The sequence below is a fragment of the Vipera berus genome, assembly GCF_964194415.1.
Source record: "Vipera berus genome assembly, chromosome: 3".
NCBI classification, from domain to species: Eukaryota; Metazoa; Chordata; class Lepidosauria; order Squamata; family Viperidae; genus Vipera; species Vipera berus.
The window spans coordinates 11,038,386-11,052,199 of record NC_138204.1 but is presented as its reverse complement, the minus strand read 5'-3'; the positions used below and the strand labels follow the sequence as shown (position 1 = coordinate 11,052,199).

The following is a 13,814-nucleotide window of genomic DNA, read 5'->3' as shown; positions in this document are numbered from 1 at the left end:
CATGGCATATATGGGGTGGTAATCTGCATCCCTGATTAGAAGTCAGCACTGAGCTTTCCTTCCTGGAATTTCAGATTGGAAAACCCGTATTTCGCATCTGAGACTTTCACCGAATATGCTGTGATAGATGGAGGAGGAGAGACCTTCCAGTTATGAATAGAGAAACATCCTCGTTCAGCAGTCAGCAGTAACAGAATAATAGGGTTGGAAGGGACCTTGGAGGTCTTCTAGTCCAACCCCCGACTCAGGCAGGAGATCCTATACCAGGAGTAGGCAACCTTGGCTCTTTTATGACTCATGGACTTCAACTCCCAGAATTCCTGAGCCAGCCATGCTGAGGGAAAAGGGAGAGGTTTCCAAGCTGAGCCATGCTGGCTCAGGAATTCTGGGAGTTGAAGTCCACGAGTCATAAAAGAGCCAAGGTTGCCTACCCCTGCCCTATACCATTTCAGACAAATGGTTGTCCAAACTCTTCTGGAGGCAAACCATGGCTTACGCACACACTCAGTCACTAACTCTGCAGGATCCAATCTTGGCTGGTCATCAGAGCCAGAGGTTTAATCTTCCAAGCTTTCAGACTTCCGCAGGAGCCCATCCAATTGGTGGACTCAGATTGGATCCTGCTACATTATCCTGGGACACATATATTAGCCTTCATTCATGTCACTAATGCTGTCGACATGCCTTTAGATCAAGGGTCTTCAAACTTGGCAACTTTAAGACTTGTGGACTTCAACTCCCAGAATTCCTCAGCCAACCATGTAGACAGCAAATTCTGGGAGTTGAAGTCCACAAGTCTTAAAGTTGCCAAGTTTGAAGGCCCCTGCTTTAGATCATTAGGTTTTGAGCTGCTGGAGAATCAATGCCATTAAAATAACACTTCCAGCTTTCTCAGCAGCAAAAGCATCAGTCTGCAACTACCATAATTAATTTTATTTATTTAATTTATTTAAAACATGTATGTAACCACCTCTCTTTCAGCCAACTCTAGACAGCTCCCAGTCAAAAATTAATGGATATATAAAATCATTTTTAAAAAAACATAAAACAGAACCAGTTAAAACATAAAGCACTAAAACAATGAAATGTTAAAATATGTAGTCATTTAAACCTGCCACAATTCTTGGGGGGGAAACCAAATTTTTAGATACTTTCTCCAAGGTTTCTGCATTGATCTTTGGGCAAAAGCTTGGTGAGACCCTCACCTAGAATCTCTTTTGATGGGCAGGATCTCAATCCAAAATAACATAGCAATATCAGTAGTATTTATGCTTATATACCACTTCATAGTGCTTTACAGCCCTCTCTGAGAGGTTTACAGAGTCAGCCTCTTGCCCCCAACAATCTGGGTCCTCATTTTACCGACTTCAGAAGGACGGAAGTCTGAGTCAACCTTGAGCCAGTCAGGATCAAACTCCTGGCTGTGGGCAGAGTTAGCCTGCACTATTGCACTTCAACCACTGCAACACCAGAGCTCAAAAAATTAATCTTAAAGTAAAGTTACTTGGGGTTCATGGGAGTGGGTTGAATACATCCCTAAGTAGCCTCAACCATGACTGTTGCCTTTGGCTCAACCATTCCCAAGTCCATTAACAGGACATTGATTGTGCTCTGGGTACAAATCCCATTAAGTGGCTGGTGAGGTAACAGCTGAATACAGGTCCTGAATACAGGTTCTCGATTTATGACCACAACTGAGCCCAAAATTTCTGCTGCTAAGCGACACACTCGTTGTGAATTTTGCCCCCCTTTACGACTTTTCTTGCCACGTTTGTTAAGTGAATCACTGCAGTTGATAAGTTGGTGACCAGGTTATTTATTAACCTTTCAACTGGCTTCCCCATTGACTTTGCTTGTCAGAAAGTCGCAGAATGGGGTCACATGACCCTGGGACACAGCAACGGTCATGAATATGAACCAGTTGCCAAGAACCCGAATTTTGATCACATGACCGTGGGGATGCTGCAAAGGTTGTATCTATGAAAAACGGTCACAAGTCACATTTTTCCAGTGCTGTTGTAACTTTGAACAGTCACCAAATGAACTGTCGTAATATGAGGACTCCCTGTACTTTTTGCTTGCCCAAATGTTGCTACCATATAAGAACAGTTATCCTGCTGTAATCATAATTGATGTCCTGGCTTCTGCCCATTCTGTATCTTCTAAGCTAATTTGAGATCTGGGTTGACCAGCAATCTAAGATCCACCTGTGTAGTGCTCTTTAGGTACCTGCATTAATGCATTCTCCTTCCTGAACTGGATTTTGACCATTGCAGCTGTCAGAATCCATTTATATCACATTTCATAAATGTATAGGTAGAACAATGTGCTTATTCTGGGGATTCTGCCATCTCTCCGAAGGGGGGGGGAGAGGATAGACTTTAGGCGATCTTCAACCAACAGGGAACATTTGAACTGGGGGAGGGAGGGGGAGAGACAGATCTGGATTGCATCTTCATTTACAACTAAAAAGGAAAGCAATAACCATAAAACCAAGGAGAGTTCCCTTTCCCATGGAAGGGCCTGACACCTAAGCAAATGATGAGAGCCTGACCAAATGGATGAGGGGAGGGGCTGTTCAGAAGCATCTGCAAAATTCAACACTTCAGCTCAAAGTGTGTCAACTTGGAGAAAATCTAAGTGGTTGCTAGGGAATGAAACTGACTTGATGCCACATAATCAATCAAATGATTATGCTGCAAGCTCCACCTTCTGTAAGTCTGGCACTGTGGTGCACTGCTGATACTGACAGAATAACAAACTGGGAAGGGACATTGGAGGTCTTCTAGTCCAACCCCCTGCTCAAATGGCTGACCAATCTCTTCTTAAAAGCCTCCAGCGTTGGATCACCCCAAACCTCTGGAAGCAAGCCATTCCACTGAGCTGTCATCATTTGACAATTTGAAAATTTATTTATTTATTTATTTTATTTTAATTCCATTTATATCCCGCCCTTCTCCGAAGACTCAGGGCGGCTTACAAGCTTAGCAGTAGCCTTCATTCTATGTATATGCCTGCTTATTAGGGCTTTCAGACACACCCCCAAGCGGCATTATTACAAAGTCAGCTTAATTGCCCCCAACAATCTGGGTCCTCATTTTACCTACCTCGGAAAGATGGAAGGCTGAGTCAACCTTGAGCCTGGTGGGACTCGAACCTGCACTAATTGCAGGCAGCTGGTGTTACTTAAGGAGGCATTAGCCCACTGCTCCACCAAGGCTCTTATGATGTCATCATTTGAACTAAAGCGTTGGATCCTAATGCATCTGCAGTCAAAATCTCTACCCTTTTCAACATTTTATCCCTCTCTAGAGCATAGAATAATAGAGTTGGAAGGGACTTTAGGGATCTTCTAGTCCAACCCTATGCCATTTCAGAGAGGTAGCTGTCCAGACTGTTCTTAAAAGCCTCCAGTGATGGAGCACCCACAACTTCTGAAGGCAAGCTGTTCCACTGTTTGATTGTTCTCACCGTTAGGAAATTTCAACCTAGTTCTGGATTGCTCCTCTCCTTGATTAGTTTCCATCCATTGGTTCTTCTCTTGCCTTCTGGTGCTTTGGTAAATAGTTTTACCCGTGAATCCACAGAATCCACATTCCCTTTGTTCAGCCTTATATTTGTCAATCTCAGTCTGGAATGAATTTTTGCAACCTGCTTTAGGAAGTCAGTTTCCATCGATACATTAGCCTTCGTGGCTTCAGTCGGACACTAAATAAGAACCTGTATCTTTTCTTTGGCTGAGAAGATAACTTTCATATTTCTCTGGCCTAATGCCCAAGTGCCCAGTAGGTTGAGAGTAGCAACCGAAGTCACACTTCCAACACATAATTTCTGGTACAGGTCACAGACAATCTCCCTTAAAATGTGCTCCATCAGTCCATTCCCCAAGCAGCTCAAGGATTAATACAGATGTCCCTTCCCATTATTTATCTTGTTCCCACAATGATCCCGAGTCATGAGAAACTAAAGAATAAGAACTCTGCACGCTTTCTTGGCCATGGAAGGTTTAAGCAGGAATAACGTTTTTCCAGTCCTGGACTATTTAATTGTGGCATTTCATCTTTTTTTGCAAAGTACAGGCAGTCCTCGACTTATGACCACTATTGAGCCCAAAATTTCTATTGCTAAGAGAGAGAGTTGTTGAGTGAATTTTGCCCCATTTTACAACCTTTCTTACCACAGTTGTTAAGTGAATCATTACAGTTCTTAAGTTAGCAATGCAGTTGTTAAGTGAATCTGACTTCCCCGTTGATTTTGCTTGTCAGAAGTTTGCAAAAGGGGATCACGTGACCCCATGCATGTGCAACCATCATAAATATGAGTCAGTTGCCAAGGGTCTGAACTTTGATCACATGGGAATGATGCAATGGTCATAAGTGTGAAAAATGGTCATAAGTCACTTTTTTCAGGGACATAACTTCGATCACTAAATGTTGTAAGTCGAGGACTACCTATATATTCGATTTTAGATGTAAAAATTGAAAAGCAACTCACATTGGAAATGTTCTGTATTTAATTTCCTGAATTTATTTATTTTATTTATTTATTTTATTTTATTACATTTATATACTGCCCTTTCCCGAAGGACTCAGGGCGGTTTACAGGGTGATTAAAAACAAAAATACAAAAGTTAAAAACAATTTAAAAAATTATATCGTCCCTGAACAAATAAAACCCCAGTTAATTAAAATTAAAATTAAAATTAAAATTCTCAGCCTGGGCCAGAGAGCTCGAAGAGCCATTTAATCTTCAAACAAAGCAAAACCATGCAAACATTGTCTTATCCTGCCAAACTAGATCTGATATTCCAATGTTTGCCTTTTTTTTTCCTTCCCTGGCACTTTCAGTAAAAAAGTTCAAGGCTTTGCTTGCATCTTCTAAGCAAAGCAGCCGAAAAAGAGTATTTCAGAACGTTTGTTAACGTGATCTTGGAAAGACAGAAAGTTTGTAAAAAGGAGGAGACTAAGTCCAAATTCGATTAGACGAGCTAATAGTTTATCCAGTCTCTGTTGCATCCCTTCGAGAGAATCACACCTCATTAAAATGAAATTAGCACAGCTGCAGCATCTTACAGATTTGAAAGGATTTCTTCTAATAGGGGGAGCAGGGCAGAGTTGGGGGGAGGATACTGTAGAAATATCTGCCTCCTCAGCTGGTTAGAACATGTTGATGCCCCTCTGTGTATGCATTTGGGACTGAGAGAAACTCTACTTTTTTTCAAATTGCTGCTGCTTTACTTGTGATGAAATGCAGCACTGGAGAGGTAAGATGCAAGGAGAGGCCGTTGTTCTGTACCAGCCTGCTACCGGCCCTGCAGAAAAGGCAGGGACAACCCCTTTACAAACGGCAAGAGGCTTGAATAAAGCCTGCCAAATTTATTAAGATAAAATAGACACCAACCATGAAACAGGAGCTATGAAACAGGAACTATTCAAGCGGTTGCCTTCAGCAAACCAGCCCTCCCACACATTCCCCCTTAAATACAGTTCAGGGCGTGGCTTCTCTCTGCCTCCTTCCGAGGAGCCCCATTGCCTTCCTCTGTTTACTCCTGTGCTCATCTCCATTTCAAAGCCAAAGAGCCAGCGCTTGTCCGAGGACGTCTCTGTGGTCATGTGGCCAGCATGAGTAGACACCAAAGGCGCACAGAACGCTGTTACCTTCCCATCGTAGTGGTCCCTATTTTTCTACTTGCATTTTTATGTGCTTTCGAACTGCTAGGTTGGCAGAAGCTGGGACGAGTAACAGGCGCTCACTTTGTTACGCGGCACTCGGGATTCAACCCACCAAACTGCCGACCTTCTGATCAACAGGCTCAGCGTCCTAACCCACTGAGCCACCACGTCCAAAAGTAAATAGTAAAAGTAAATAGGTACCACCAAAAGTGGTACCTATTTACCTACTCGCATTTGCATGGATTCGAACTGTTAGGTGGGCAAGAGCTGGGGCAAGAAACGGGAGCTCACTCCGTTACATAGTGTTCAGGTCCCAAACCCAGCTGAGGAGCTTGGCATCTTTAACCACCAAGCCATCACGCTCCTTAAAATTGCAGTTTCACAATGCACCCCAATTAATCAGGAGGTTATTACTCTGGAGCATCACTACAAAATTAGGGATGAAGATTGTCCAGTTTTTGTCATACCTATCTATCAAAGTGCTAAACCTGCATACCACTTTATCAGGCATTGTTTTTATTTATTTATTTTAGACTAAATAAAATATATTATTATGCCTATATTATTTTTATAAATTACTCAAGGCAGCGACTACATCTAATACTCCAATTTTCCCCACAACCACCACCCTGTGAGGTGGGTTAGACTGACAGACAGTGACTTGGCCAAAGTCACCCAACAGGCTTTCATGCCTGAGGCAGGATTAGAACTCACAGTCTCCTGGTGATTGGCCCCAAATCACCCAGCCAGCTTTCCTGCCAAAAGCGGGACTAGAACTCACAGTCTCCTGGTTTCTAGCCTAGTTCCTTAACCACCAGACCCAATCATTTGCAGACAGACATTTGACTGCATGAAGAAGGAGCATGCAAGATAAAATTAAACAATTAGTGTAATCAAAACCCCATTCATCCTATTTTTGAATCTCCGAAAATAATCAGTTGCCTTTGTATGTTATGCAATAGTACAGTTTACCAATTGTGTAGCATTTATTGCTTTTAGTCCATTAAAGCAAGGAGCCATTTGCAGCAGACAGCTCAAAAATGAATGTTTGCAAAATCCTAACCAGGGAGACCTGGTTAGTTTTTAGATAAGAGAGGACCAGAACATCCCAAATAGAGAGCCCAGCTTGTGACATTCTTGAGAAATCTCTGGAAAAAGACAACGGCAAAACCACCTCCACACTGATGTATTGACTTCCTGATGATGCCTGTGAAGCTACGAATATGTGTCGACATTTCATTCATTGCCACACATTCAGAATGGGGAGCATCCGAGAAGGTGTCGGTGAAAGTCATTTCGTCGACAAAGAACGGCTGTGAAAACCTACCAACTAGCACTTCTGTATTGTGGCTAAGAAATGCATACGATCTGTGTACTGAGTTACAATAGTTGCTTTCAGCTTGAGAAAATATTTTACCTTTTTAGGGTAGTTGTCTAGATTAGAATGTAAGCTAGCCTATGTACCTTTGGCATTCTCAATATCTTCCCTTAAAACAATGCTACCTGCTACCACACCAGTCCACTTTCTGCCTATGAAGAAGCAGATTGTTGCTAGGCTTACTCAATGCATACAGAACCATCTAACACAAGGATCTCCAAACTTGGCAACTTTTAAGACATGTGGACTTTGACATGGCTGGCTGTGGAATTCCGGGAGTTTCACTCCACAAACATGGCTGGCTGGGGAATTCTGGGAGCTGAAGTCTTAAAGTTGCTAAGTTTGGAGACCCGTATATCTAACATCTAGATTTTTCCATTATTTACTGACATAGATAAAAAGGTAAAGGTAAAGGTTCCCCCGCACATGTGTGCTAGTCGTTTCCGACTCTAGGGGCCGGTGCTCATCTCTGTTTCAAAGCTGAAGAGCCAGCGCTTGTCCGAGGATGTCTCCGTGGTCATGTGGCCAGCATGACTAGATGCCAAAGGCACACGGAACGCTGTTACCTTCCCACCGTAGTGGTCCCTATTTTTCTACTTGCATTTTTACGTGCTTTCGAACTGCTAGGTTGGCAGAAGCTGGGACGAGTAACAGGCGCTCACTCTGTTGCGGGGCACTTGGGATTCGACCCGCCAAACTGCCGACCTTCTGATCAACAAGCTCAGCGTCCTAACCCACTAAGCCACCGCATCCCTACACTGACATAGATACTTCTCTGATAATAAAAAACTGCAGGTAGTCCTCAAGTTGTGATCATAATAAAGCCTGTCCATCAAGGTCATAACTTGTGACAGTTGTAAAACTAACCTAATTTTACAAGCTTTTCTCACACAGCCATTAAGTGAATCACCCGAATTGTTAAGTGAATCCAAGGTTGTTAACTGAATGTCATGGTCATTAAGTGAACCAATGGTTCGCTAGAGGCACGGTTTTGCCAAAAAAACAGAAGAAAATGCTGGGGGTTTTCAGCAAAACGGTCATAAAACACAGTCACAAGACTGTGGCAGGCTGCAAACAGGCCATAAATGACTGGACCGGCTCTCATGTGCCCAAAATTGCAAACATATGACTGTGTGGGTGACCAAACCATTGGAACCTCAAATCTGAGTCTTACATTACCTGTCTGGTAGGTCCGTCAGAACTTTGAATAATCACTACACTACCTGTCATAAGTTAATAATAATAATAAAGTTGGAAGGGACCTTGGAGGTCATCTAATCCAACCCCCTGCTCAGGCAGGAAACTCTATGCCATTTCAGACAAATGGCCATTCAGTCTCTTCTTAAAAACTTCCAGTGTTGGAGCATTCACCGCTTCTGGAGGCAAGTTGTTCCACTGGCTAATTGTTCTAACTATTAGGAAGTTTCTCCTTAGTTCTAGGTTGCTTCTCTCCTTGATTAGTTTCCATCCGTTGCTTCTTGGCCTGCCTTCAGGCTCTTTGGAGAATAGCTTGACTCCCTCTCCTTTGGGGCAGCCCCTGAGATATTGGAACACGGCTATCATGTCACCCCTCGTCCTTCTCTTCATTAAACTAAACTAGTTGAGAACCACCTGCGCTTATCCCAGTTTCAAACTGTATTTCGTCATATAACTCCTTCTCACTGCATTTAGTTGAAGTTTGTACTTTGACAGTATGGAAGGTTCAGAGGATGGAATGATTTCTGATGTTCTCAATGCCTCCAGTTTAATTTAAAAAATGAACAGTAGCAACATAACAGGTAGCATCTATGTCTCCTGTGAACAAAGGCAAATATATCCCAAGGATGCTTTTTCAGGAGGCAACTGGGCTTTCTTGTTTTTCTTTGAAGACGTTTCGCTTCTCATCCAAGAAGTTTCTTCAGCTCTGACTGGATGGTGGGGAATGGAAGGATTTATACTCCTGGCAGACAGCTGTTCATTTGCATTCTTTTAAAGAATGGCATGAAAGACACAGATAAGCCTCCAGGTAGCTTTAACGGCTCGTTAAAAGAATGCAAATGAACAGCTGTTTGCAGGAGTATAAATCCTTCCATTCCCCACCATCCAGTCAGAACTGAAGAAGCTTCTTGGATGAGAAGTGAAACATCTTCAAATTAAAAACAAGGAAGTCCAGTTGCCTCATGAAAAAGCACCTTTGGGATAACTATGATCTGGATGACTGAGAATCTCCATAGACATGAAGGCACATATAATGTGTGTCAAAGGATACTGTTGCAAAATCCAATCTGAGTTGGTCACCAGGATGCAAGGTTTATTCTTCCAAGCTTTGGGGCTTGTGCTGGAGCCCATCTTCAAGGAACTTCTCTCCCTCTCTCTCCAAAAATGTGCACTGGGCTGTTTTATGCATTGTATTCATATTGTTCCTGGTTATGTGTGGCTTTTAGTTGTTAACAAGGGTGTTGATGGCTGATACTAAATTATTAGTTGTTGTTTCCTTGTGCTGTCTGCCCTTGACTCCCAAGCACCTGATAAGCTGGTGGTAAGTCAGCACTCCTACTGATTGACAAGGGGCCTCTTTTCCCAGACTTTAATCAGTTCTCTGGCTATTTTTGTCCCTGCTCAGCCAACAATCATAGTAGCTGTGAAATTAAAAGCATGTCTTTGTTCATTGCAATGTGAGGCTACAAGTGAGTTCAGGGGCTCACTTGTGTTCTCACAATATGGTGGCTAGCTTCTATTTATTTCTCCTATTTGTGGTCAGTTTTGGAGATCACAGGCCAACACAAAGTATAAACCCCCATTCATGAAGAAAAGATGGGGTATTATTGACTGCACTTTTCTTGGCTAGGATTGATTGTCCTTAAGAAATAGGAGATTGTGACATTCAGCTATGGTTGCTATCATTCAATTGTTTTTTTCTAGCTATGGTTCTGCTTTTTGTGGTATGGATGAAACGGAGGGAGAAGGAACGTCACACTAAGCAGCTACTCATTGATCCCGAAGATGATGTCCGGGACAACATTCTTAAATATGATGAAGAAGGTGGTGGAGAAGAAGATCAGGTGAGGATCACTCCATCTTTGTGAGAAATCAGTTACAGTTCAGGTTGGAATCAAAATAATGCAAAAGATCTGAGATTGTATATCTGAACCGCAGTTAGGAGACTTGAGCTGGATATAGCCCTACTCTAAAATTTCTATTAAACGGTTGAGAAATCGATGGGAATTTTCAGGAGTTGCAGCTCAAATATGACTGAAAAGTGAGTGCTATTAAAAACTCAGTACCGTATTCATCTGTCACCAGAAGAAACACTAATATTAAAGCTCAATGTAAATCTAGAAAATTTATATCGCACAAAAAGGTCTCTATTTTGGAAAATATAATAATACGGCATAATACGGACTTTGGGGAAACTTTAATGTCATTGATCACAGCTTGGACTCTTTGTTTCTGTTGTGATCTACCACCATCTGACATGCCAATCCATAATTCGTTTGAATCAGTGTGTGTGTGTCTCTCTCTTCCAAATCAATTACAAATTAGATTGTGGAAAGATCACTGAGCAGCAGAGGCCGTAAGATGGTCATTGAATAGAGCATCACTAATACTCCAAACCCACATTGAGATGTCTCCAGAATGTGAACCGAATAAGTGATTAGTCAAGAGTACGCGTTTGCATCTTTCTGCCTTGTAAATCTCCTTGCACCATCCAGCCAAAGATCAATAGCATAGCATATATGTTGAATTAAGTAGCAATATAGATGCCATAAGAGTTAAAAGCTCTGCTTTGATTTCCCTTAAACTTAAGTCAATCATGTTATTTAGCTCTCCCAATGGCACAAAGGTACTGGATAATCTTCAGTGAAAATCTGCGGCAGCTTCACTCTTTTCCTTCTGTATTCGTGATAGGATTATGATTTAAGCCAACTTCAGCAGCCAGAGAATATGGATCATGTTTTAAACAAAACGAACGGAGTCAGGAGAGTGGATGAAAGACCTGTCGGTGCTGAGCCACAATATCCAATACGGCCTGTCATCCCCCACCCTGGAGACATTGGGGACTTTATTAATGAGGTATGTTCCTGCAGATTTCTGTAGATTTCTGCTGCTGTAGGGTTAATTGGTCACCAAGAGTTGGTGACAGCAATTAGCATGTAGAGAATACAGACAGGGATGGATGGATGGATGGATGGATGGATGGATGGATGGATGGATGGATGGATCAATGGGTGGGTGTATGGATCAATGGATGGATGGATGTCTTGGAACATGTTCCAAGAAGAGTATTGCTGAAGGGTGCTTTTGAGAGAAACCACACCTGCCAAGTATATTAGCATTGTCTTGTTTCAAAAGTTGAAGTGTACATTTATTATAATCTAGCATCTAGTTGGCAGGATAGTCAAACCAGATGGTGGCCTCTAACTAATCTTGACTGATTTCAAACAAGCTAAGAAGATCTGCTTAGGATTTGGATGAAAAATCCCAGGGCTAAACTGGGGCTGGAGCGCACTGAAAAACTCTTGCCAGGGAGTTAATATAAAAACAGCATTAGTAAGCTCATTTACCAGTATTCCTACTCCATCCAAAGTTGAAAACCCTTGTTGTTCATATTTGGTGTCTGAGCATCCCTGAAGATGCTTTGAATTCAAGCCATCGAGAGCGTTAGCAATCTCATCTGCTTAGCTCCCACAACCGAAGCGCCATCCCTCGCTTTCTTTATTTGCTATTGTATTCACAAAACATTACAGCCCGCCCTTCCGACAGATTGCCCAAGGCAAATCAAGCATAAAGAACCTATGGAACCGACATTTAACAGCAGTAAATTGAAACTATAAAAGCAATAAATACGTAGTGGCTACCCAAGAGACAAACCGGTTGCTTCTGTGAAGCAGTGAACCAGGGGCAAGGGTAGCCATCGGATACAGGATTCAAAGCGTTTCCGCAATGGACCGTATGAGAAAATTTAGTTGCTCTTCCGCAGTTGGTAAATATAATAAACCTGATTAGTGCAGTGCTCTAAGGCGTGTAATCCTCCATCTTGGGGAATGTGTTCGTTATATTGAAACAGGTGCACATTACGGCCGATTCCCATGGTTCACTCATCAGAGGCATGTCAAACCTGCAGCGCAGTATTTTTTTTAAAAAAAAACAAAAACAGAGAGATTATTTTATCTGTTCCTGCCTTGTTCCATTGTGCATTTTTACTTTTTTTTATTTTTTTGAACGTTTGGGCCGCCTTCAAAACCCAATCGATCCCAGGGCAGCTTTACAAGAGGCTGTAAATTCTAAAACAATGAAAATATACAACAGCGCAAACGTTCAATCACATAACATTAAATCAGTAGTAGAACCGTAATGGCAACAGCCGAAAAGAAGTAGAAAAGGATCCTGAACAGCAGATACTAAAAATCAACAAGTTGATTACAATGCTTATAATGTGTGGGAGGATAAAAGGATGTTTGTCTGATGCCCGAAAGACAATAAAATGGATAGCCAGGAATACCTCACTAGGAAGAGCATTTCAGACATAGACTACCACTGAAAGGGTCTGCCGTCAGGTAGCCTCGGATAAATGTATAGAGAAGAATGTACTTATTTGTTAGATTTATAGTAATAGCGCTTAGACTTAATGTACTGCTTCATAGCGCTTTACAGCTTCTCTAAGGGGTTTACCAAGTCAGCATATGGCCCCCAACAATCTGGATCCTCATTTTACTGACTTCGGAACAGTGGCAGGCTGAGTCAACCTTGAGCCAGACAGGATGGTTGTGCCCTCAAAGACAGATCATAAGTCACTTTTTTTCCAGTCCTGTAGTAACTCTCAACAGCCATTAAAAATGAACGGTTGGAAGTGTTATTCTGCACATGGATGGACATGGTTGGAGATAAAAAGAGAAGGTAAATATTGCCAGGAAAGGAAGGAACAGGACTCTGATAAATATATAAGATAGAATAGGTGGTCATTTCAGTGGAGGGTTTCAATAAAGTCAACCTTCATAACTCTCTCTCTGTTCCCCCTAGGTCAGGGGTAGGCAACCTTGGCTCTTTTATGACTCGTGGACTTCAACTCCCAGAATTCCTGAGCCAGCATGGCTCAGCTTGGAAACCTCTCTCTTTTCCCTCAGCCTGGCTGGCTCAGGAATTCTGGGAGTTGAAGTCCACAAGGCCACAAGTCCAATACCCCTGCCCTAGGTTATATCCTCATCCTTTAAATATAAAAACAACAATAAAAAGTACCAATAGCTCCATGAACACCAAGCCACAATAATGTAGACCAAATCCACTTTACAACACATTCTTGGTTACAGAAATTTCCATGACTCCATGACTGTTGGTTTTTTTTCCCCAAGCCACTCCAGAAAAACCCCCAATTCCCTCTAGGGTTCTTGTAACTGCATTTAATATTTTTCTTTAATTTGCCTCCTTGATCCTTTTGCTATTAAAAAGAAAGAGAGCATGTTTGCAAACCAATCGATGTGTTATTTCTTCAGAGGTGAAAATGTGATCCATTTCATAAGTCAGTTCCAAAAAGTGAGAGCAATTTAATTTTGCTATTGTATCTATTTCCTGCTCTGGACATTTTTCCTTTCCAGCCTCACTGTTTTTCATCATTTAAACGTTCCCCTGCTCTGGTCTCTCCTGCAAACACCATCCTGCACACTTCGCTAACGTTCAGTCTGATCCATCTTCTCCCTGTCTGTTTCTATAATCCTTGCCAGGCAGAGCTATCCTTTTCATGCAAACACATGCATGAAAAGTCATAAGGAACATGGGTGCTCAGTGAA

The 13,814-nt window shown here is 42.1% G+C and overlaps 1 protein-coding gene across 1 annotated transcript in view; it reads left to right on the top strand.

Moving 5' to 3' along the window:
• CDH4 (cadherin 4) overlaps positions 1–13,814 on the top strand; it is a gene marked incomplete at its 5' end in the record, with an annotated part of 1,039,205 nt that overhangs the window by 1,022,161 nt on the left and 3,230 nt on the right. The window contains 2 exons of the mRNA XM_081323640.1: positions 9,952–10,091; positions 10,939–11,103. Of these exons, the coding sequence (XP_081179766.1) occupies positions 9,952–10,091; positions 10,939–11,103 (305 nt within the window). The remainder of the gene's footprint in view (positions 1–9,951; positions 10,092–10,938; positions 11,104–13,814) is intronic.